Genomic DNA, 25,838 nt, shown 5'->3' on the forward strand with positions numbered 1-25,838 from the left:
GTTCATTTCATCTGCCCTGGTATCTTTCTTTCGTTGTTCTGATGTCTTGGTAGAACCTCTCTCCTTGCTAATCAACAAGATTATCACGAAATATATCAAGATGACTGAACAGGAAGTGAACTTTTATGCTCATGTTTGTTCCAAGTTTTCGATATGCAGATACTAATTTTCGGACCAACTGTTTAAAGTTGGGTGCTTTGTGATCATCTAAAAAGTTTTATTTACTACATCTTAGGAGAAATTACATGCTGCGAACTCCTTCCTAATGTGAAATTGGATCTTTCATTGGTATTCGAATATACCAGATACCAGATTTAAGCTTCTCGTTTGATAGGGTTACTTAGGTATACCCACTTTGTTAAATCGGTGTAAAATTATCCATTTACCAGTCAAAAGAAATGAGACACATATGAGTATTGTAGTTCAGCCTTTCAAGGACAAATTTTATAGTGTTATACTCCTCTTTAATCTTGGTATAATGACCAATTCATACAGGAGAATATGAATTTCCGTTGTGCAAAAGTACAATTTTTAGGCTTGAAAAACTGTTTTTTTGACAAACAAATATTTCACATCATGCATGTTAATATTGATAGAATGACTAATAATGACATGAGGGTCCTTCATATAGTCAATTAGCCATTTATGCGCAGTATAAAATTAGAAAAAAACTACGATTTTCTTCCTACCTGCTGAAATATTTAAAGGTAAATACAATATTTTTGGGCTTTTTTAGTGGTATAAATATCTTCTGACAGAGAGCCAATCTGACAAAACTAATGTGATATTCGTAATCAACAACCTCAAAAACCCAAGAAACGGCTCTCAGATGTTCAGCCTAAAAAATAAAATTCATTTTGTTGACCATTGTAATTAATAACTGGTATCAATCAAATGCAATTGACGCACTGATTTCGAAAATCTGAATAATAACAATGCTGAAGCACCAGAAGCAATGTTCCCTTTAATTTTTCAGGAGTCTGCGCAAACTCACTAACCCACACTGCGCAGTCCCTTAGACCAGGGGTGGCCAACATACGACCCGCGACGGGATTTTGTCCGGCCAGCGGACAGTTTCCCGTCTTAGTCGATAATGTGGCCTGCCGGCCCTAGTCTGCCGAAATTCGCCCCCACTACGTCCTACGTCCTACGTCAAATTATTATTTGCGTGTGTGCGCAGCGTGCGTGAGTGGAGCTTACGCATAAGTTAGTCGAAGCGAGAAGACTTGCGTTATCGGCATTTACGTTGTACTCAACCCTAATGAATTGATATCTTGGTAAATGGCTTATCGAACACCTTGAAATCTTAATTAAGGATTGCACCTACATCCGGCCCGCCGACTGGAGAAGTTGCCCGCCCCTGCCTTAGACAATAGTTCTTAGCATTGAGTTGCCACGGCTGTTCTCCCAATTTATCCGCATTTTTCCTGTGATGTGTTGGGTTAACTAAAAAAAGGTCATCATTTCGGCTCGACTCACGAATTGCCCACTTTTTTACGATAATATCTGGTGTTGACTAAAAAATGGTCATCACTTTGACTCGACTCCCGAATTTTGCAAAATTCGGGCGTTCGCTGCGACGGACTCGCGTTTTTTTATCGCATTTTAATTCATTTTCTACAAAATGTTATTGTGTCGCTTCGTCTGATTACGAATTACTGATTACAAATTATAGATTTACATTTGAAATGGTCATAAATTCCGTGTGATGATCATCAGTGCCTTCTGTGAAAGATAGTGATGATTTTTCTCGAATCACAGGGGGATTTTTCTGTGCGCGGCACACATTTTTCTGTGAGCACGCGCGCAGTTTAGAGGGAACATTTAGTCCAGAACACCCTCAAATTCGCAAAGGAATGAAAAACTCCACTGTATTGCGACGTAGAATGACAGCGGTAAGGCACAAACGAATTTGCCTCACTGACTATTCGGTAACAATTGAATAATCGTAGCACAGTGAAACGCGTTATCGATTTCGGTAGTGTTGTATGAATCGTGGAGTTGCGACGGCCAATTCCTAATGCGAAGCAAATACATTCCCTTACTTATATGGCTCTAATGTATTTTCCCTCCAGATACCTAGGCCTACCTTAAATTGTGATATCTAATAGCTATAATAGCTAACTTACATACCCTGCGTTTTTTTCATTGTGGCATTTATGATGTTTATTGCGAAGGTCATATATACACAGCCGATATCCTATATTATGATTCCATATCTGCCGACTTGTAGCACTACGGCCCATTTCTAGACTTATGACTAGGGCCATTTAAAGTCATTAAAGTCATATTTTTTTCTATGCATCAGTAAGTCGTGAAATCAATTTTAACGCAAAAACCGCATCCATATGGGGTATATTAAGAAAGTTATAAAGTCATATAAAGTCATATTTTCCTGGTTAGGTCATATTTGAGTTATAAAGTCATATTGTTGTATACTTTAAATAAAAAATGCCAATTGAAGCAATTACGCACTAAGAAAGTAAGGCAATTTCTGATTGAACGACGTCAAACTGTAAGGTTGGCCTACATAACATTACAGTCGCAGACCTACGAGGTCACACATTGCATTATGAGGTCACACATTACATTGTTTTGCTACACAATCTGTTTTACTTCTGTACACTGACGTGGGACGTCATTTGAAGTTCAGAGACTTCCACAAGTGAAAGAAATAGTCAACGCACGGGAAGCTGGAGGAGTTATTGTAAAGAGCGTCAAAGATTCAGTGAACGATCCAAAGTTGACGAGTCAGTTAACAGAAATATCCCTCCACTACAAAAATATTTCCAACTTGATACTGAAAATGGAAAGTTGTGCGTACACTACCAAAGAGGCTAATGCTGATCTAAATGCCCCCGATTTCGAAAAAGATCCGCTTGAGCTCAAAAATTACATTAAGAAGCGATTGGACGAAAACGATGTGAAACAAATTATGGATCTACAAAGACAAGAAATTTCAGGAGGGCTCTATGCAAAACTGCAAAAGTGTCAACCAAAATCAGCGTCTGTGGAGAGCTCATTTTCCTTACTAAAGTCATTTTTACGTCCAAATCGTAACTATAAAGACTCCAACATTCCACACTACATGAAACTGTACTACAGAAGTGGTTTAAAATAAAAATGGATGTGTATTACTTTTATGTTGTTCATGTTTTACTCGTCAGTTCCGTGAGTGACGTTGGTTACATGTAAAAATACACGATTTTCGCATAAAGTCATATAAAGTCATATTTTCCCAAAAATAAAGTCATATAATTGATTTTTTAAGGTCATATAAAAATGGCCCTACTTATGACACTCCTTACGCGGATCAGATGGCGATAGGAGCAGCCTGGAAACAGAAGGACAATCCCATACCTCAAAAGATCCACACAAAAATTGGCTATATGCGACTACGAAATATAATAGTCAGTCCCTATACTGTAGAACGCACAGTTTATACCGAACTTCACTCTCAACCCGAGTGATTTACTTAGGAATAGGATGGCGTATAGATGCAGTTCAAAGTAACTAACAGACATGATATCGTAATTCAGAAAGTCTAAATTTAATGACTCAATAGCGCATTTTGTCCTCCTGCCTGCAACACTGTACGTATAGACGTAGACCGGCTGAATAAAGATTTTACTTATTCCCATAGTCTTTGTAAAGGCGATGCTTTCTCACTTCAGGAGACTGCGCCGCAGCAGTTATGCTCATAGATATGATCTTTTCAGCTATAGGAGAGTAGGCCAACTTCTTCATCAGTCCGATTTCTCATATTGGAAGAGATCAGCTTCGGTGAATTTCCATCAGTCGAAAGAAGAGCTGCGGCAGTTCCTTCGATGACTGATAATAAAAGTGTCGATAGCATTTTTGACCTATGTAAATTTTTGAAGTCAACTGACGTGTATCATTATAGGCCTAGGGATTTGTTACCAGCTTCAGATATTTATGCATGTCGATTGGTTTATTTTTAATCAATTTTCACTACCTCCTCACAGCTTAATTTACCACACCAGAACCGGCTGATCATCGTAACTCGAGTCACTTATCACCAAATATTCATTCAGGAGTTTTTCTTCCAAGGCGCCATGATGCACATTTCCGTCGTCAGTTCTCGGACTATTTAGCTACATGCTCTAATCTTCAATTCGCAGTAAATCAGTAGCAAAGTTTGCTATTCACGCGACATGACCGTTCCAATGCGGTATTGAATAAAATATGGCTCGGAATTCGTCACCACTACAAGACATAGCTAGGTAGCGAATATGGTGCAAAAGCTATTACATAATGATGAAATAATCGTTAAAAATATATTAGATATATATATAGATTCACTGAAAAAGAAATCTTATGGATCTTGAGGGCTTCTAACATTTCGCGCTATGAAGAGCTGCGGTGAAAAAGGTTGTAATCAGGAGCACGAATTATTGAGTGCAATTGCTGTCAACTGCATCTCCGATCTGCACACTGGAGACTGTACTAATATCTCGCCACGGCACTCGATTGAGAAATGGAATCTCGCAGCTACAGTTCATTTCACGTTGAGCATTTGGGATTAGATAATTGCCCGCATCAGTGAGTCGATTCTGCAATGGTGGTGGGAGGAATTTGAGCACCTGTGCAAACAATTACGTATTAGAAAATAGACTCGAAAACTGTGCAGATATCATTGGTTACTTGGAGTGTGTGATGAAGATAAGTCATTACTTGTGCTGCTAGTTCGAGTTCCAGGCGGAGATGATACTGCTGTAAATGGGAAATCCAAATTTTAATCCAGTCTCTTAAAACTATCGTAGTATTATATTATCGGCCCTACTTCTACAAAATTACGGTTGACTTTCGCTATATGGTCAATAAATGACCAGTGACCACTGATTTCGAACACCACGTATGGTAAACAATAGTAACATCTTAACAACTTTGAACCACGATACATTGTACATCGTGTGTGTGTCTTGGGCAGATGAAAACATTATAGAATATAGAATAGATAGCTAACGTGCTGTATTAAGATAACCACATACCTATTCTGCATTCGAAAATTGTCATTTGCTATCGAAAAGAGATTGATATTTCAAGAACCAAAGTTTGGTTATGACGGGCGTGCTAACTGAACGTTTTGATATCGTAGATCAGGGGTCACCAACGCGGTGCCGGCAGTGTTGGGATGACTCGAGTCACCTTTTTCGTATGACTTGACTTGACTCGAGTAACTTTGCTAAAATGACTTGACTTGACTTGACTCGACGTATCAAAAATGTAGATTGACTCGAGACTCGGATCAAAATTCACGAGTCAATTTCAAGTCATCAAGTAATCGGTGTCGATAAATACCACTGTATCTTCCATATGTTCGGATTGTTCGCGAAACGCCTCCATTGTTCTCTCACAAATAAATTGACCGCAAACGAAGTGATCGAAGCTTATAGCTTACGTTGTCGTAAACTAGTAGTAAAGAAATTTGTTAGCAAAATGTCTATTTCTGTTCTCACCTTAACGAAACCTCTTGTTTTATTTAAATAGAATCCGAATACAGTTTATATAGTCCTCAACCATTGGCGTAGGTTCGAATTGTATCATATCAATTTGTAAAGGGGTATGTATTGCGTCTTATCCATTCGTTTCTTTATTCTCTATTTTGTCTGGTAACTATAAACTGAGGCTATGCAATTACTTACGTAGTTTAACAGTTCTACGAATATTTGAGCAATGCAGCCCCTTTTTACGTGTATATTCAAGTCTATATCCGTTCATCGGTTCAGAATCAATGACTACTCAATATGTATTTCAGACATCTAGCAAAATTCAATGATGTGATCATGCCTCATACTCCGATAAGGCAACTTGACTTGAATTGTGACTTGACTCGTGACTTGACTCGACTTGACTCGAGTCACCTCCAGAAATCGAGTGACTTGACTTGACTCGAGTCACCTTCGAAAATCGATTGACTTGATTTGACTCGAGTCAAAATGTGCAATGACTCGAATTGATCGTGACTCGAAGGTAGTGACTTGATCCCAACACTGGGTGCCGGTGGGCCCCAGGTAGCCCGCGAGGACCAGATGTGTAGCTCAATAGCCTGTTCGTAAAATAGATCAAATAGCAACACTTACCAGTGAGTTTATATTTATCTAGATTGATTTAACTATTCTTGACTAAATCAAACTAGCATGTGACTTATAAATGACAATACAGATATATAAACACTTAAAATGAAGATATCAAATATCTTCAATTAGAATTAGTAGTACCAACATGTAATCGAATCATAAGACAGAGGATAAGGCACGCTGCCTATACAAGCGACATTACGGAATGCCATCCACGGTCTTCTTGAAATGGCGCGGGGTGCCGCTATGGTACCTCGACGTCCAGGACAATGCCAATGGAGTAAACAGCATTACTATCCGGTAGCAGATAGCCGTAAAGCACTAGCAAATTTTCAATGTCTGTATGCCCATTACATATTGTATCTTTTCACACAGCTTGAATCTCTTTCTCTCGACGCAGTTTATACCATGTTATTTAACTTTCTGTAATCGTTGCTGCTGTCCGGTATAACGAAATCTATTGAGCCTGTAGACTGAACAGTAGGGCTGTTCAAAAATACCTTTTTTCCCGGATTCCAAATATCCCCTGATTAAATTGTCAGGTTACCCTGCAAAACGCTGCACACCAGATTTCGTTCAATTCCAACAAGTATAAGATTATCCACCAATCAAGGATAATCCGAGAATTATCAACGAAAAACTAAATTAACTCCCATTTCACTATAGTTGGAATTGAGTCCAATTTGTTTTGCATCGTCTTTGAAGACAACTCAACAATTTCATGGAGTTGACAGAAATACTTGAATTTTTTTTTTATTTCCCTGATACGGATCTGCGGAGTCTTGTACTTGTTAGAATTGAACCAAATTTGGTGTGCAGCGTTTTTCAGGGTAACCTGACAATTTAATCAGTGAATGGCTGGAATCCGGAAAAAAGGTATTTTTGAACAGCCCTACTGAACAGTTTGAGATTGAAATTGTAACACTGCGAAATGACCTCCACCTCATAGCCAAACAGGCTGCACCACACTTTTAGGTCCTTGTTGACACGGAAAAGGTACAGTGGTGTATGCGCAGCAGTTATGAAGGTTGCAAGCATGTTTGGTAAAACCTATCATTATGAAACAGCCTTTTCTGACATGCACTTTCATAACAACAAATACAGAACACGCCTCACTGATGCACATCTGGAACACTCACTCACACTTACAGTGTCAGGTTAAATATACCACCAGAGTACAACACACTAGTTGATAGCACGCAATGCCAGGCTTCTCGCGGACTGATGTAGAAACAGATGACATGATGTCCAGTCCAAAGTGTGACATGATTTATTTGAAAATTTGAGTTGACTATTGTTGCATAATTTATACAAACATTGTGCGACGTAATTCATGGTTGGTTAAAACTGTTTGTGGCTACCTAGTTGAATTAAGGTGTTTTGATTGTACAAGATTGTCTAAAAATTCTCCCCACAATGTGATTCCTGCCCAGTGCCCTGTGCTATGAGTATACAGGTGGAAATTCAGTCTGGTACCGGTAAATGGCGGGAGAGAATGGTAGCCCGCTGCTCCAATCAATAGCCAATAAGTAGTTTTTGGATGCAAAAAGGTTGGTGAGCCCTGTCCTAGATTAACCATATCATAACTGGTCCAGTTAAATATCTTAACCAACACAAGTAATTTGTATACTTACATATCCGTGCAGGCGACCCCGAAGTCTCTGAAACAAAAATATCCCTGTTCATATATCAATATTGCAAACTGGTTTGTAAAGCAATGGGTGATTTGTATATAATATGCATTTTCAAGACTTCTCGGTCCCAACATTTAGAATACCATGCCGGCTACAATTCGAGAACTAAGGTTCAGTCGAAATAAATATTCATTGATGGATCATTTTCTAAGGTCAATTCCTAACAATTTGCTCTGTGATTGCTGTTTGTCTGGTTACTATACACCAATATCCAATACGACAGTTTGCAACATGTGATTTCTGGTTTCCTCCATGTCTTTATTTGTTTCCCACCATCATGCAGTTAAGATGGTGGAATATATATCCCTTCCTCTTCACCCCCTCTAAATTCCTTCATATATGGTGGAAAATTGGGAAAAGTATCCCCCTCATTTCCCATCATTTTTCTATACCTTTTAGATTTACAGTGATGGTGCGTCCCAAGCATAATTTGGTGCACCCTAAAGTACACCGTGTACACCGGTTAAAAAGCCCTAGTGTGCAGATTTGAAGGATAGGCACAGTCTCAATCGCACACTCACCGTCAGTTGCTGGGTTGCTTATAACTTTTGCTGCAATACTTCTACTGTTTTTTCGGTCTTTCATCATGTCGAGTCGTCGCTCCACTCCTTTCATTATCGAGTCAGCCGGACGGAACTTTTCCCACAAAATATCGAGCACATCGGAGTATAGGAGGGGGTTCATGGCGCTGTTAATCGGTAGAAGAATGATAGCCGTGAATGCATAGGCCAGGTCCGGGATAACCACTCCTGTAATAGTATGAACATGAGTATTGAGCATGCGTGACATTACTTCGACAACAGATTATTATTGTCATCGGTGGAGTGGGTATAGGCGAACTTATGATTCTAGCTAGATAGTGCGAGATAGTGTAATGGTGATGCGTCCGGCTTCTCGATCGGTAGGTCGTGGGTTCGATCCCCGGCCGGGTCATACGAGACCAAAGAATCGAAAACCGGTATCCGCAGCTATCCTGGTAGGCGCCAGCATCCGCGGATGTCATGGAGAAGATAAAAGGGGATGCATCTCCGGCATTAAAGCATCTCCATGGTACAGGCGAAAAAGAATGTCATATCTCTCTCTCTTATGAGTCTAGATTTGGTTGAGATATGTCAAACTGAGTCTCCTTCTTACCTCCCACTCTCAAGAAAGACATCATGCAGATCGGCATCCAACAGCAAAAATCAGAGAGTACTATCCGGGAAATTTTTCTTTGCATTAAGCTTGTCCTCTCGTTTGATCTTTTAATGTTTTGCCGCGTTGTAATCCTGCAAATCATGTGCATTGAAATTGGCGGCGGATTAGTGGTGGTTTCCATAGTCACGACCTCTGCACTCAAGTTCATGCCGCTCTCGGGACCCCGACGTTTTCCTTTGTTCAACCATGAACTCGAATATATTTTTGCGCAGTTTTCTGGATATGCAGGACGAATCGTAGTTTTTTAGATTGGTGTCATGCTAAACTCTAGCATCCAGTTATTTTGGACTCTGGTCGGCTTTGGATCCCGTTTGCAAGTAATTAGATCGGGGTCGGAGTGGGAAATTTGCCTCTCCTACCCACACTACATTGTTACTATTGTTAACTTTTTTTTAATAAGCTCGACATTTTTATAGCATACCAAGTATTTCTATGAATCCAATTGCATCTCGGTGTTGCAGTGGATCAGCACGGACCAGTATAAGTTGGGATTATCAAGATATAGCATTGAGATTCATTCATGTTTTGATTTGAACCTATCAATACAAAATGTCTTGCCTGTATATCAGAATGTAGCTCAGGAGTACGAAGACAAAGGCGGAGAAGTTGATTAAGATAATGAACAAAGAATAGCCCCAGGCTTCGTCTTTCTCCGGATCTGGGAAAAGTCGAGGTAGACAAACGCTGTGCGCTGAGTAGTAGCCGAAGTATCGCTCTGGTTCGTACGTAGAATTGAGCTGCTTCATAGCAGATATCATGTTGTCCCAACTGTAATCTCCTCTGGGAACAAAAATAGTTCTATCAGTCTACATTGGGTTTTATAACAACATGGCTTAGAATTGAAGCGCCCTAATAGAGACAATAGAGCTGGGTATCGGGGTTTACCCCATTTATCAACCGACATTTAGGGAATAGTGAAGGTTGAAATTACCGTATTCATACTCCATAAAATCGCACAATGCCAACATTTATTATACATATTAGGGAGAGTGAATATTCAAAAAAAATTGAATTTCAAAAATAGGTCTGGAATCTGGATGTGTGGTGCCAAATATCAAATAAATGACTTCTATTATAATTTTGAGTTCGTACACCAACTAGTGGCCGTGAAATTTTTTCAACCAGCCGCAAATAGCAAATTTCGCCATATCTTGATAACCTCTAACACTAGAAAGCTAGTTATGGCCAAAGAGGCCATGATGTGCGTCCAACAAACCCCTGTTCAAAAGATTCGGTATCCGAAGCATGAAGGATATACAAAAATTAGAAATTGCCAAGTTCATGTATCAGTTGCACTGCGGTCACTGCCCGAAAAATCCAATGACTTCTTTACCTCAGTATCAAAAGTGCTTAAGTACAACACACGCGCGTCCACGTCGTCCAATTACCATATGGTCGACTAAAAAAAGATCGCTCTATCAAATATGCCGGACCTGCAGTGCGGAATAGTATCTCGCCCGCTACCCGGGAGTCGTCGAGCATGTCCTTTCCATGTCCAGTGTCCACATTCAAGTCGAAATACAAGCAATTTCTACTGAATGAATACTAGTCAGGCTTCAGGTCTATCGGATCACGACCTGGCATATTTATGTCGCCTTCCGACACATGCCACCTCTTTTTGTCGACTGTCCTTTTATATTAATTTTTACTGATTTCAAAGACTACTCCGAGTCGTTTCGACACCTTCCTATCTTTTCATTGTATTGCAATCATGTGTTGTATTGAAATGACGGAATTGTTAAAATAAATTGATCGACTGATCTCGTCATTGACATTAGCCTGAAAATCTAATTTTAAATTACATTCAAGGAAGAATCGATATACTTATAACTCGCTCATAGACGGATCTCCATTTCAGGCGTATTATTGTTATGTTGGTATTCCACGCTAAAAATCGTTCGCACAGCATGCCATCGACAGAATAAACTTACTCACTTTTCATTGTAACCGAATAGCTTATGATCGGTGTCAAAAAGCTCAAGATTTCTCACAAAACTCTGCAGATCATTCCGGCATATTTTCCCAATGAACTGATGCGTCCTGAACCTGCACAGCAAAACAGACTTATCATGTATCTGTCCGCAGTCGCTTTCAAACACGAGTTAATGCATTACATAAATATACAATGAGCGACGAAGTCATACGCAATTCTCTTCATATTTAATGTAGGCCTACGATACCTACGATACCCACCACACACATGATACAAAATAATCCTGAGCTGATTTCGCCAACGGTGCAAACGCAAGGATGCTCGACGCCAGCCAGGACATTAGAACAGCAAATATAATCACTTGCGATTTTTGCTGTTTGAAGGGCCTGTGATATAGATCGTTGATTGCTTCATATTCCATCTTAATTGGACACAGTTTCATGCATCTTGTAGAAAAGTGTAGCATAAAAAGTGACATTGCACCAGGGTTGTAATGACTCGAGTCATGACTCGACTCGAGTCAGACTCGAGTCACGATTTTTTTGTGACTCGACTTGACTCGAGTCATTTTCTTGAAATGGGAAAATGACTCGACTCGACTCGAGTCAATATTTTGATTGACTCGACTTGTACTCGAGTCATTACGCATGACTCGACTCAAGTCATTGACTCGGCTTATTTTATATGACTTGAAGGTGAAGAAAGTTGCGAATCACAATGGTTAGATCAACGCATGTGACGAATTCTGTCGACATCGCTATTTGTCACCACTGCTTTCGTTGCACTCGTCTGATATCAGATATGCGCTGCCGTAAAAGCAAAAGACAATGGTACATAGTAGCAAAGAGCAATGCATTGTACAAAATCATCCAGTGATGAAGAGGTAATAGATCCTCCGCCATCAAAGTACTCAAGACATTTCAATTATACAAGCAAACAATCGAAGCAATTAAGTCCAATTAGCGCCAAAGAAATGACTCAGATGGTCAAGTAGCCTACTTGGAAGAGACTGATGAGCTCATGTGTAGATATGAAGGCGATGATTCTTTGCATTTTTGGCCGACTAGAATGGATGAGTATCTAATGCTCTTCGGTGTGGTTCAAAATTGCTTTTCAATTCCTGCATCTAATGCGCCAGAGGAACGTGTATCGAGTGGATGTGGATTATTCTAAGGCCATGCCGCCTCAACATATATGAGAATCTCCTTTCCACTTTAGTATTTTTCAAGTGTAACTCATTGATTTGATCTGCTGTCTGTGAAAACACACAATACCCTCCGTCCGTTTGACGTTTTGTTAGGTATGTGCATGGTGCACGTGATAATAATGAATGGCTAATGTTGTGTGATGTTTGTACAATAGGGCCGATCAAAAATACCTTCTTTTTTATTCTACTGGGTGGCTACTTGTTAAAATTGCTACGTTGCATAAAAAGAACACTGAATCTGACCTAATTTGAAAAAGTGGAATCAATGAAATGAGAGGAGAAAATTTTGGATTTGAAAATACATGGAGTATTTTTAGTGAGAAATGATTTCATAAAATATAATTACATACTAGCAGTAAGTCAACTATTTTTTCATATCCAAAATATTCCACTCTAATAACTCCGCTTCTTCTAGTTGGAATTGAGCCAAATTTTATATGAATCATATTTTTACACAATCTAACAATACCATGAGATAGCCGGTATATTTCGAAAGTCTCTATTTGTAATTAATCCAAAATATTTTCTCTTAGCATTGCTTTCTACTGGTTGGAATTAAGCCAAATTTAAGTTCTTTTAGATAATCTAACAATTTTAAGAAGTAGCCTATTTTTTGAGATTCTGTCCTCATTTTTAAGATTTTTTTGGTAAATGTAGGGCAAATTCGACTGAGACAACAGTAAATCAGCACTAAAGTAACGCTCCGGCGACTATTTCGGCAGCTGAGCAGGAAAGTTGACCTTTTTTTCTGGTCAACCACCTGATATGATGTGAAAGCAAAACTGTACCTCTACATAAGCGCTTATCTGTTGATTCTTTACCAGCTTGTATCTAGCTAGACGTGAATTCGTAGGTTCTCTATCAGATAGTATGTAGACGTGAATTCGTTTATTCTCTATAAGCTATTTGTGAGCGGTCGTCGATGTGCTCGTAATAAAAACTGAATGCTTTTATTTGTGAAATATCAGACTGACAAGACAGATATTTGATTTAAAGTTCTAAGATTAGCAACGTTATCGTATTGGCGGCCTGTCTCGTCTATCTGTAGCATCGGTATATGAGGCCAGGAACTGCCTGTTATCTGCCTAACTAAATAAACTTGTGCCAAGACTATGATAGGGACAAAATGAGCATGTTTGGCAAGCAAGGAATTCGATATCACCCAAGCATGATTGAAAACATAAGTTGAACATGACTTCAATACTGTGACTTGGACTCGACTCGAGTCATAACACTATGACTCGGACTTGACCCTTAAAACGGTGACTTGGACTCGGACTCGAGTCGGTGATGAATTGAAAATGACTCGACTCGACTCGAGTCAAAACCACAAAAGTCAGATTGACTCGTGACTCGGAACCATGTGACTTGGTTACAACCCTGCATTGCACGCTCACTAAAGTAAACGAAGAAAAGAATAATGACGCTTCCTTGACAGTTCGGCAGTCATGTGTGTCGGTGGCGATATAAAAACGTACTATTTGAATCATATATTCATATATGAGTGTGTTGCACAGTAATACAATATACAGTATTTGTTGAATGGGTTGGTATCGAAAATACTATACAATACAACTTACCTGAATGTATCATAGTAAGATATGTGCCGATTACTGTGGTATAAGGCAGCTGCAAGTAATTCATTTTTCAACAGTATTGTATTTTAAATGTGTTCTGGTTAACCCGGACCAAGCCGTCTCTGCGAATTAAGCGGAGTCAACGGTGTGATCATAGGCGCTTACGCGTATTAAAGTGATACGCTCGTTGCAGAGTATTGGTGGGGCAAGTACGCCTGTATGTTTGCATACATGCATGAAAGTAACTGCCGCACCCCAAACCCATCAATTGGAGGGGGCAAGCTCGAGGGTGTCCAAAATTATTTCGTGAATTAACATAAATGATAGACTGTTTTTGACAATTTATGAAACTTTATAGAAATGTTTTGTTTCAATGTTGCCGAATCTCTTCATTATTGGCTGCCCTTCCGGCTTCCCCCAAGAAAAAATACGCATAATTTATAGAAATTGGCATTTCGGCGTCTGCTATTACCGTGCCGCGATGAACCAAGACATATGAAGTTGTTGGCCATGTAACATGCGACTCCGAGAAGTGCGTCATAACGATCGGTAGCGAGAAAACCTTGACCGAAAAGGATTGCCCTTGTGCTGACCGAAAGCTTCAATGTACGTACAAAATACATAAATTTTCAATTGTCCATAAGAGCCTATATATGGCTGGCGCCAAATCTTCTTGACCTGGCAATCTACAAGCTAAATGCCATCCCGCAGAGAAAAATTACTCCCCAGTGAAGAAATACCGATTTGAAATCGTAAGAAATACGAATTTGAAATCGTGTGCGTCTTTAGTACAATCGGGTGATTTTAGTATCTTCTCACATAACAGACAGGAAGTCACGAGATAACCATGAAACGAAGTCATTATATCAAAGGGCCCACCTGAAATGCTCAATTATTATTTACGGGCCCAACATTTTGCAAGCCCACACCTCACTCAGCGCTACCGGTAAATCCGATTACGTGGGCAGAGAGATAATAAAATATTTATAGCAATATATATGCAAGTTCCGATAATATTGACCGATTCAATCATGAATTATAGAAAATTTTCGAGCGATGCGACTACCGAAAGTTTCCCACTAATGAGCATAAGAAATCTCGCTTACAAGTAGTGGTGAAAACGTATATCCTGACGGGGGGTCTGGGGGCGAAGCAAGTCAGGTGTATCACCCTTTGGGAGCCCAAGACCAGCGTTTTTATTGGTGGGGCTGACGAACTGCTGTTTCGGTCCTGCTTACATGAGGAGGTCAACATAGGAGCATGCATTTTCCTAACTGTGAGCACTGAGCATCGAGCATTTGAATACCCTGTAGACATTACATCACAGCGTATTTTAATTACCTCATCACAAGATGGAGTCTATAAGCCGTCATGATTGTGAGGATGAACACAGAAGTTTCGGTTCCGATGAGAGCAATTACTCCGAGCCCCGAGCAAGTGGAACTGCTACGCCATTCTTGGTCGGTAACGCAATATGAAGATACCGTTACATCCTTGATACCAAGTCCCATTAGGTAAAACTGCGAGGTATAAGAGAAGAATCATTTCATCATTTACATAATCTTGGTGCGGTCTGAATTGGGATTTTGCAATGCACCGGTAAAGCCTTAGGAGTCGCACAGGCTGTAAATTATATATCATCGATTCATCGTATATAAATCAGACTTCAAAGATTCAAAATATTCAAATCCAAAATTCATTTGGTATTATGTTCACCAAATCCGGTAATGAATAAAATTTGTTCAAATTATCACATGCGAAATGAAAATGATTGGAAATGCCATGTCCAAGTCCAGGTCTGATTCTCAGGCTAATATCGTCATATCAAAATCGGTCATAGGATGATGATGGGTGAAATTGTATCGCTTATTACTAGTGATGATCTAGTCATGAATCAATGTATAAAATCAATGAATTAGTATCACTTTAATAATAATTTCATTAGATCAAAACACCACAAGACTGCCATACAATGAAAAGATAGGAATGTGTCGAAACGACTTGGAGTAGTCTTTCAAATCAGACACCCACCCGGACCTAGGCGATGTAAAAAGGAGACATGTACACTGACGAATGAAGAGTAGAAGATGATAACACAAAAATGCAAGCGAGAAAATGAGGTGGCTTGTGATGGAAGGTGAGATCGATATGTCAGTTCGTGGTCGCGAAAAAAAAATAAGTGGACCAGTTTAGTCGCAAATATTTATTGAGGATTATCGCCGCTACTTCCTTACAAAGACTCACCCCGACAAGTAAATCGGCCATTGAGAGGTTCAAAACCAATATCTTGTTGCTGACGCTGATAACAGATACCGTTCCAGAGGGTCGGATCAAACCAATCACTGTTAATGTAATATTGGCCGTATTTCCAAGCACAGAAAACAGACCTGCAACATAAATTCGGTAACATCTTCTGTAAAAACAAGCTCTCTGTAGTTACTTTTCATACAATCGCAGAGTCAGCGATAAACACACACAGACGCAATTGTATTTTCCGAGCGGCTGTTCATGTAGCTTGCTCATTATTGCGGCCAATACAAAACAAAACTACGCACTTCACAAAGCATCAACCTTTGGTATTCGAGCTTACCAATAATCCAAAGGAACCAGATAAGTACTCTCGAATTTATAAGCCTTTCGTCTGACGAAAACGGACTGGGGTTGCAATTTTGGCATTCGTCGCCCCCTTCTTTGCAGTCAGATGTTCCATCACATACCTGAATGCGTACGTGGGTACAGGTTATAGGGTTGCATTTACAACGACAGATGTTCTTAAGATATGTTTTAAGGGGTGTTTTAAACGAATGCCCTTTTAATAAAGACACTTTTTTTCTCAAGTTCTATAATTCTGTCATAAATGTTTGAATTCGTTCGCAAAAAAACATATAGTATGAGCCTTAGGACGATTTTCAACTAAATATAGTCGATGTATACGATATGGAATGGTTGGAACACTCGAAATCATCGTCGGTTCAGCAGTTATAGCAGGTATTCCTGTCAGTGTTGGGATGACTCGAGTCATGACTTGACTCGAGTCAGACTCGAGTCAGACTCGAGTCAACTTTTTCGTATGACTTGACTTGACTCGAGTCACTTTGAAAAAATGACTTGACTTGACTTGACTCGGCGCTTCAGAAATGTGGATTGACTCGTGACTCGGAGCAAAATTTACGAGTCAATTTCAAGTCATCAAGTAGCCTAAACGGTGTCGATTAAATCTCTGTATCTTTTTTATGTTCGGATTATTCGTGATACGCATGTGTCACTTGTGAGAGCAACCAGTCATTCACTGATTGTACCTTTCAGTGGCCCCTTGTTACATCACAAATAAATTTACCGAAAACGAACTGATGACAGCTTACGTTAATGTGACTAATCAGTAGTATAATCTAATAGCAAACGTGTCTCTGTTTCTTAGACGGCTTTCATCGCGCAGTGCCCACCTTAGCCGACCTCCTTGTATGATTTGAATGGAACGAATATAGTTTATGCGTTTATATTCTCACGGATGTGTATATGGTAGTGTATTATACCATATCAATAATGTTTCAACTTTTCGACGCTTCGTATTCGATCATCTATTTTACCTCACGTATTTTATTAGCTGCTCTACGTCTGCGTGAGCGATACAACGCCCTTTGGCATGTATAATTAGACTTTATACTCGTTATTGATGCGAGATATGTGACCAACACATCTGTCTTTCACACATCTAGGAAAATGTAATGACTTTGAATCATCACTCATACTTCGAAAAACCAATTTGACTTGAATTGTGACTTGACTCGTAACTTGACTTGACTTGACTCGAGTCACCTCCAAAAAACGAGTGACTTGACTTGACTCGAGTCACCTTCAAAAATCGATTGACTTGACTTGACTCGAGTCAAAATGTGCAATGACTCGAAATGACTCGTGACTCGAAGGTAGTGACTTGATCCCAACACTGATTCCTGTATCATCGGAACGAAATATTGCACGAAGATGTAGTCTTGATTGAATATATTCTAGGTCAAAGGAGGCAAGTTAACCCTATGTTTTCAATTATAATCTTAAGGTACCATATAACAACGTCAACCCACTATATCGTCACAACTGAAGGTTCGTGACGCCATGACTTAAAAACATCTTATAAGCAATGGCCATGTTTTGGACATGCTGGTTTTAAAATGATTTTTGTTTTAAATACAACACTATATAGGTGACAAGTGACTTACAAGACACTGCCTGAAAAACCGGGCTTCCACGGATACTTTGTCACTGGTTGACTTTTCAAAAAAAAATTGACAACCTTCGCGACAGTTCCAGAAAAACCTCGTTTTCACGTGTACTTTGTGTCGGGTTCGTCGTTTTTAGTAGTCGCTGTTTAATCTCCTAAATCTCAAAGCAAAAAACTAGGACGACATGCGACAAAAAAAGGTATTTGGGCGTCCTTGGAGGACATTTTACTCTAAGTTGAAAAAGGAGGACATATCCTCCTAAACGAAGGCATAAGGTATCCCTATGTCATACCATTCAGCTCATAGCGGAAAGAAAGATGACAGAAAGCATAATTATTATCATTGCGATAGCTTATAGTGCAATAATTACCAACGATACGGACCTGATTGACGAGTACGAACAACGTGGATCCACCGTCGTTGCAGTAAAAGTGAGTCTTTTCCGAGCAATTGAGTTCGTCACTGAGATCATCGCATTCCTAAATATTATAGTGTGTGAAATTATAAATTAGGTACAACAGTTACGCTTACTGACAAATGTGATCAAAAGTCACAAATACGAATGATAAATATCTGCTGCAAATAACGTGGCTACATTAGTGTATCATTTGCTAACGCCACCACAATCCGTTTGAATGCTTCTTGTTCCGATAAAACCATATTGAACATACGTCCTTTAGGAGTGAGTTATTGCAACCGCGCTACTGCTTTTGGCAGTTGTCAACGTTGTATTAGATGTTGAGCCCGTTCGAAATCCGTCTACAGTTAAGCTTAGGCCAGGGGTGGGCAAACCACGGTCCCCGGCACCGTTTTGTGCAACCCCCGACCAGGGTTGTAATGACTCGAGTCATGACTCGACTCGAGTCAGACTCGAGTCACGATTTTTTTATGACTCGACTTGACTCGAATCATTTTCTTGAAATGGGAAAATGACTCGACTCGACTCGAGTCAATATTTGGATTGACTCGACTTGTACTCGAGTCATTACGCATGACTCGACCCAAGTCATTGACTCGGCTTATTTTATATGACTTGAAGATGAAGAAATTTGCGAATCATAATGGCTAGATCAACGCATCCGACGAATTCTGCCGACATCGCTATTTGTCAACACTGCTTTCGTTGCACTTGTCTGATATCAGATATGCCGCCGTAAAAACAACAGAAAATGATACATAGTAGCAATGCATTGTACAAAATCGTCCAGTGATGAAGAGGTAATAGATCCTCCGCAATTAAAGTACTCAAGACTTTTCAATTATACATGCAAACAATTGGATCAAAGTTCAATTAGAGGCAATGAAATGACTCAGATGATGAAGAGACTGATAAGCTCATGTGTAGATTTGAAGGCGATGATTCTTTGCATTTTTGGGCGACTAGAATGAATGAGTATTAAATGCTCTTCAGTGTGGTTCAAAAATGCTTGTCAATTCCTGCATCGAGTGCACTAGTGGAGCGTGTATTCAGTAGATGTGGATTCATTCTACGGCCATGCCGCTTTAACATATTTGAGGATCTCCTTTCCACATTAGTATTTTTGAGGTGTAACTCATTGATTTGATCTGCTGTCTGTGAAAACACACAATGCCCCTCGTCCATTTGACGTTTTGTTAGGTATGTGCATTGTGCACGTGAGTAATAATGAATGGCTAATGTTGTGTGATGTTTGTACAATATGGCTGTTCTAAAATAACTTCTTTTTTATTTTACTGGGTGGTTACTTGATAAAATTGTTATGTTGCATAAAAGGAACACTGAATCTGGCTTAATTTGAAAAAAGTGGAATCAATGATGTGAGAGGAGAATATTTTGGATTTGAAAATAAATGGAGTATTTTAGTGAGAAATTCTTTCATATAATATAATTACATAGTAGTAAGCCGACTATTTTTTCATATCCAAAACATTCTACTCTAATATCTTCACTTTTTCTAGTTGGAATTGAGTCAAATTTGCTATGAATCATATTTTTACACAATGTAACAATATCATGAGATAGCCGGTAAAATTCGAAAATCTCTATTTGTAATTAGTCTAAAATTTTCTTTCATAGCATTGCTTTCTACTGGTTGGAATTGAGCCAAATTTGATTTTTTAGGCAATCTAGCAATTTTCAGAAGTAGCAGGAAAATTTGAAAAAATGTTTTTGAACAGCCCCATTGTACAATTATTTCTCCAATGCTGTAACTGCGATGTAGTCTGTAATGCAATTGGGAAAACCTTTAGTATAATCAAAGGGTATCTGTTCTGTTGTCACTGCACAATGCACATAGTTGCATGCACGCTTTTACAGCATGCTGGCCTGTTGTAAATACCTCTACATAAACAATAAACATGCATCTATTGATTCTCTATCAACTAGTATCTTGACGTGAATTTGTTGGTTCTCTATCAGCTATTCGTGAACTATCGTCGATGTGTTCATAATAAAAACTGAATGCTTGTATTGGTGATGCATCAGACTGACAAGAGAGATATTCGATTTTAAGTTCTAAGATTAGTAAAGTTATCTTTAGCATCGGTAAATGAGGCCAGGACCTGTCCGTTATCTGCCTAAATAAACACGTGCCAAGACTCTGATAGGGACGAAATGAGCATGTTTCGCAAACAAGGAATTCGATATTACCCAAGCAGGATTGAAAACATGAGTTGAACATGACTTCAATACTGTGACTTGGACTCGACTCGAGTCATAACACCATGACTCGGACTTGACCCTTTAAACGGTGACTTGGACTCGGACTCGAGTCTGTGATGAATTGAAAATGACTCGACTCGACTCGAGTCAAAACCACAAAAGTATGATTGACTCGTGACTCGGAACCATGTGACTTGGTTACAACCCTGCCCCCGACAGCCTCAACAAACGTTTTTTTTAAATATTGATCTAATTGTTGCAGTGACTTGAATATAAATTTTTACTTAATATATGCCACCATTATAACGATCTTACTATGATGTTTATTTTATATTTTGTTTTTAGCGCAAGAGCCTGACCTCAAGGCCCACTTATTTTGAAAGGTTTCAATTGCTAAACATCACAGAAGGTCAAAATGGAAATAACATAATTGGGTACACGAGTGTGATTTTAAATTGGCAACTCCAGTAAGTTAATTACTTTTAATGCTGTTCTTGGAAAAACCATTTCGCGCCTGTGCTTGGTAAATTCGTCCTCGATATTTGTAGAAGTATTTTATATTATACATATGTATCATAGAAGCGCATTTACAGATAATATGGTTGTGATGATGTCAGCATTGTGTGTCTTGGAGGGGAAATAAATAAATACATGAATAGATCGTGCCCACTCATTCCAATTTTAACCCTGCATTATCCCTAATGTGACAAATTGGTTATTGAGGACGACGAACTCCGACACGCGGTGTACCCACTGAACTACCATGAAATGACCTCTATGATACATATTTTGTAACCTCTGTGGAAATAGCATTAGCGTGAATATTCGAACATCCACCAAAATCTATCTGAATATGCCGAAAATGTATAATCAAACATGATGTGCAACTTCGATATCACGAGGAATTCATTTCAACGCTATATTATGTCCATAGCATTTTGTATTTACACATCGTACTTCACCACAGAAGTTACCTGTTTCCCGTTGCACTTTCCTTGAATCGGGATATGAATCGGCAATCTTGTACTCCCTTTATTCTTGCAATAAAATCTAGAAACAATTCCTACGTTGACGATTATTCTAGTTTTCGACCGCCGTGGTCAAATGAATCGTGATCGAATTACTCTAACCCTACTTTACTCGGTCCGTGGACATATTAGCATGCGACACAATAGCAAGCGACACTTGAGCATGCGACACTTGAGCATAGCGACTTTTGGTCATGGCGACTCGTGGGCATGTAGACACATGAGCACAGAGACATATTAACTTGAGGACATATTAGCATGGGGACACATGAGTATAGGGACACACGAGCATGGATACACGTGAGCATAGGGACACATCAACATGGTGACAATTTAGTAAGTGCCACTTGAGCATGGTGACACATGAGCATGCGATACATGAGCCTTGACGACACATGAGCATGGGTACACACGAGCATGGGCACACATGCGCATATGGACACATGGGCATGGGGACACAAGAGCTAAGTGGCACACGAGCATGGGGTTACGTACGCATGCGACACTTGAGCATGCGGCACCTGGATATGCAGACACTTGCGCATGCGACACGTGGATATGCAGACACTTGAGCATGCGACACTTGAGCATGCGACACTTGAGCATGCGTCACTTGAGCATGCGACATTTGAGCATGCGACACTTGAGCATGCGACATTTGAGCATGCGACACTTGAGCATGGTACACTTGAGCATGCGACATTTGAGCATGTGACCATATAGATTCCAAATTCGCATTTCGACACGGGACATATTATTTCATTTTGCGGGTCTCATTTGATAGGAACGTTTTACGTGCCGTGGGTGGGTAGGGGGAACATTTGGTATCGAAGTGGGTTAGGGTCCATGTTGGGGTTAAGGTATCCCAAGATTAGGGTCGGGGTGATGGGTATTAGGGTTGGGAGGGGGGTATTAGGGTTGGTTAGGGTTAGGGTTAGGGTTAGGGTTAAGGTTAAGGTTAAGGTTAAGGTATCCCAAGATTAGGGTTAATGTTAGGGTTTGCGTTAGGGATAAGGTATCCCAAGATCAGAGTTGTGGGTGATGGATATTAGGGTTGGTTAGGGTTAGGGTTGGGGTTAAGGTATCCCAAGATTAGGGTTGTGGTTGAAGGGTAATCGGGTTGGGAAGGGGATATTAGGGTTGGTTAGGGTTAGGGTTAGGGTTAAGGTTAAGGTATCCCAAGATTAGTGTTAGGGTTTGGGTTTGCGTTAGGGTTAAGGTATCCCAAGATTCAGGGTTGGTGTGATGGGTATTAAAGTTGGTTAGGGTTATATGACAAATGATCAAGTGTCGCATGCTCAAGTGTCGCATGCTCATATGTCGCATGCTCAAGTGTCGCATGCTCAAATGTCGCATGCTCAAGTGTCGCATGCTCAAGTGACGCATGCTCAAATGTCGCATGCTCAAATGTCGCATGCTCAAATGGCGCATGCTCAAGTGTCGCATGCTCAAATGACGCATGCTCAAGTGACGCATGCTCAAATGTCGCATGCTCAAGTGTCGCATGCTCAAATGTCTCTTGCGCAAATGTCGCATGCGCAAGTGTACGCATGCTCATTTGTCATCATGCTAATATGTAACCATGCTCATATATTACCATGTACAAGTGTCAACATGCTGAAGTGTCCCAATGGTTATGTGCCCCCATGCTCACGTGTTACCATGCCCATATGTAACCATGTTGATTAGTCCCCATGCTAATATGTAACCATGCTCAAGTGTCGCATGCTAATCTGTTTCCATGCCCATGTGTCCCCTTGCTCATGTTTCACCCTGCTGATATGTCCCCATGCTCATGTGTCCATATGCTCATGTGTTACCATGCTAATGTGTCCTCATGCTATAGCGTCGCATGCTTAACTGTCGTTTTTCATTGTGTCGCATGCTCATATGTCGGGCAACCACTTTACTCACCGTCCGGGACATCCCATCTCATCCATGGACTCCTCTGGGTGAGTGTCGTTACACGTTGGCTTACCATCACACACCTCGATTCCGATCAGGTTTGAACCGGAATTAGGACATCTGCGAAACAAATAATATTTTCAAGTGTTCGTCGAACCTGGGGAAAATTGTAGCTTTTTCAAATTACATTGGAATTAAAATTATCTGTACATAGTTCTTTTTTATTTAGATTAGAATAAAAGTTACCAAGTTCACCAAAACTTCGAAATTGAATAATTTATCGAATTAGAAAGTTCAACTCATATCAAATCAGAGTTCGCGAAGTATGCGAATGACAAATGTCTGTACAACTAGCTTGGCTCGTCATGCACTGTACAATTCTCCTGTAGTATGCTCAGGAAAATCAGAAATAAGATTAGAATAAAAATTGGAGTATAGAAGCATTTCACAAATTTGATTACCATTATCGGCATTTCCCTGAAATCATCTACTTGTCCAAATGTGGTCGAATATCAATCTAGCTTCGTAAAATAATACATGGTATTAATGGTTTTCAAATTCAAAAGTATATAGAATTGTGTTGTCGCTATGGTGGTGTTTTCGCATAATGCATGGTTATTTTTCATTCCTAATCTTATCGCAGGCTGCACCTTTAAGTAGCCCAGGGCAGTGGTTCTCAACCGCCGGCCCACCAGATATATTAGAATTTTATATCTCAGTTACAAAATGTATAAAGTTAAGTGCTTGTCCATTGATTAGAGAAAAAATATTCAATTTTGAATTTATTTAGAAGTGTGGAGCGTATTTTGTTCCATGGCGTCGTAATGAAGAATTCATGGTCTCATTTACGCGTTCGTCACAATGATGTCATTATATGTATTATTGTATATATTGAAGTGGCGAGATAACGTAATGGTATAATCCACGGCTACAACACCGACGGGTTGCCGGTCTGAGTCTGACCGAGGTCGACTCTAGAATTCCTACTAAGTGTTGGAGGTTTATCTAGGCTCTTCCTAGCCATCTCATCCGTATGGGCGGTGTCAAAGGAAAAGCCTAAAAATGGGCCGTGCTACAAGTCGAATAAAAATGAAGAAATTTGGCCTGGTGTAAATGGCGATCGTAGTCGACAAACGCCATGAATACCACAATCGACAGCAACAATATGTATAAGCTCAAATTCAAAATATCTCTGCGTTGCCCTTCTTTTCCCTTTAACATCTGATGAAGGAGCAGAATTCCGAAAGCTCGTGTAACTAATAAAGTTATATTCATTTGCACTCTTAATATAGGGTGTGGAAGCTACCAAGGTATTACGTTCAATGATACAAGTGTCATAAGAAACTGTCAAAAAGTATCGTACGACTCGTTTCGGACAGGTTATATGTGAAAGCTACGGAGATTTTTAAAGAAACTACAATTTGGCAACTATTGGCAGTATAATAGAGCCAATAGCAAAGAGCAAATTAACATTTCACAATCAAGTTAGTGGTCTTCAACAGGACATCGCGAGCTTCACTTTGCAGAAACTCCGATAGCACCGCGTATAAGTATTTACTATCAACAAGGCATCATTAAATGGAGTTTTCAATATTACATTATTCATGTATGTATGTATATGGGGGGTTATGGTGCTTAGCAGCACCGTAACTGCCGCACCCCAAACCCCCCAATTGGGGGGGGCCCGAGCTCGAAGGGGGCCCCAAATTATTTCGTGAATTAGCATAAATTATAGAGTATTTTTTGAAAATTTATGCAATTTTTTCCAAAATTTTTCGCGCTGCGCGCGATCTAAAGTTGCCAAATATCTTGATTATTTGGTACTCTTCCCCCAAGAAAAAACACGCAAGATTTATAGAAATGGACATATCGGCGTTGGCCATTAACACGCCACTACGCACCAAGATATATAACGATTTAGAGCTTATTCCATGCGACTCCAAGAAGTGTGCCAGAACGATCGGCAGCGCGAAAAGCTTGGCCGAAACGGACTGCCCTTACGCAGACCGAAAACTTCGTTATATAAACAAAATAATAGGTTTAATTGTCCATAGGCGCCTAAATGACTGGCGCCATATGTTCCTGCCTTGGCAATCTGAACCTCATAAGACAAATACCATCCAGCAGGAAAAATATATGCCAGTAAAGAAATAGCAATTTGAAATCGTGTGCGTCTTTTAGTTTAGTACGTTTGAGCGATTCTATATTTTTGATATAGCAGACAGGAGGTCACGAAATAAAATCATGTAACGAAGTCATACCAACGGGTCCGCCCGCCCGAAGATGTTTAATTATTATTTACGGGCCCTACAGTTTCCGGTAAATCTGATAACGT

The 25,838-nt window shown here is 39.8% G+C and overlaps 1 protein-coding gene across 1 annotated transcript in view; it reads right to left on the reverse strand.

Annotated features, from left to right (window-relative positions):
• Nucleotides 1–4,146: 4,146 nt before the first annotated feature.
• Nucleotides 4,147–25,838, reverse strand: part of LOC145449542 (uncharacterized) — a 43,833-nt gene continuing 22,141 nt past the window's right edge. The window contains exons 12-25 of the mRNA XM_080327928.1: nt 23,513–23,623; nt 21,545–21,620; nt 18,313–18,408; nt 16,300–16,426; nt 15,954–16,096; nt 15,051–15,229; nt 11,186–11,311; nt 10,928–11,038; nt 9,562–9,772; nt 8,930–9,074; nt 8,317–8,544; nt 7,736–7,762; nt 4,666–4,734; nt 4,147–4,604 (exon numbers count right to left, since the gene is read on the reverse strand). Coding sequence (XP_080184054.1) covers nt 4,561–4,604; nt 4,666–4,734; nt 7,736–7,762; nt 8,317–8,544; nt 8,930–9,074; nt 9,562–9,772; nt 10,928–11,038; nt 11,186–11,311; nt 15,051–15,229; nt 15,954–16,096; nt 16,300–16,426; nt 18,313–18,408; nt 21,545–21,620; nt 23,513–23,623 — 1,693 coding nt within the window. The 3' untranslated portion in view covers nt 4,147–4,560. The remainder of the gene's footprint in view (nt 4,605–4,665; nt 4,735–7,735; nt 7,763–8,316; nt 8,545–8,929; nt 9,075–9,561; nt 9,773–10,927; nt 11,039–11,185; nt 11,312–15,050; nt 15,230–15,953; nt 16,097–16,299; nt 16,427–18,312; nt 18,409–21,544; nt 21,621–23,512; nt 23,624–25,838) is intronic.

Source organism: Botryllus schlosseri, chromosome 11 (genome assembly GCF_051294905.1).
Source record: "Botryllus schlosseri isolate E-star chromosome 11, Bs_hap1, whole genome shotgun sequence".
In the NCBI taxonomy this organism is placed as follows: Eukaryota; Metazoa; Chordata; class Ascidiacea; order Stolidobranchia; family Styelidae; genus Botryllus; species Botryllus schlosseri.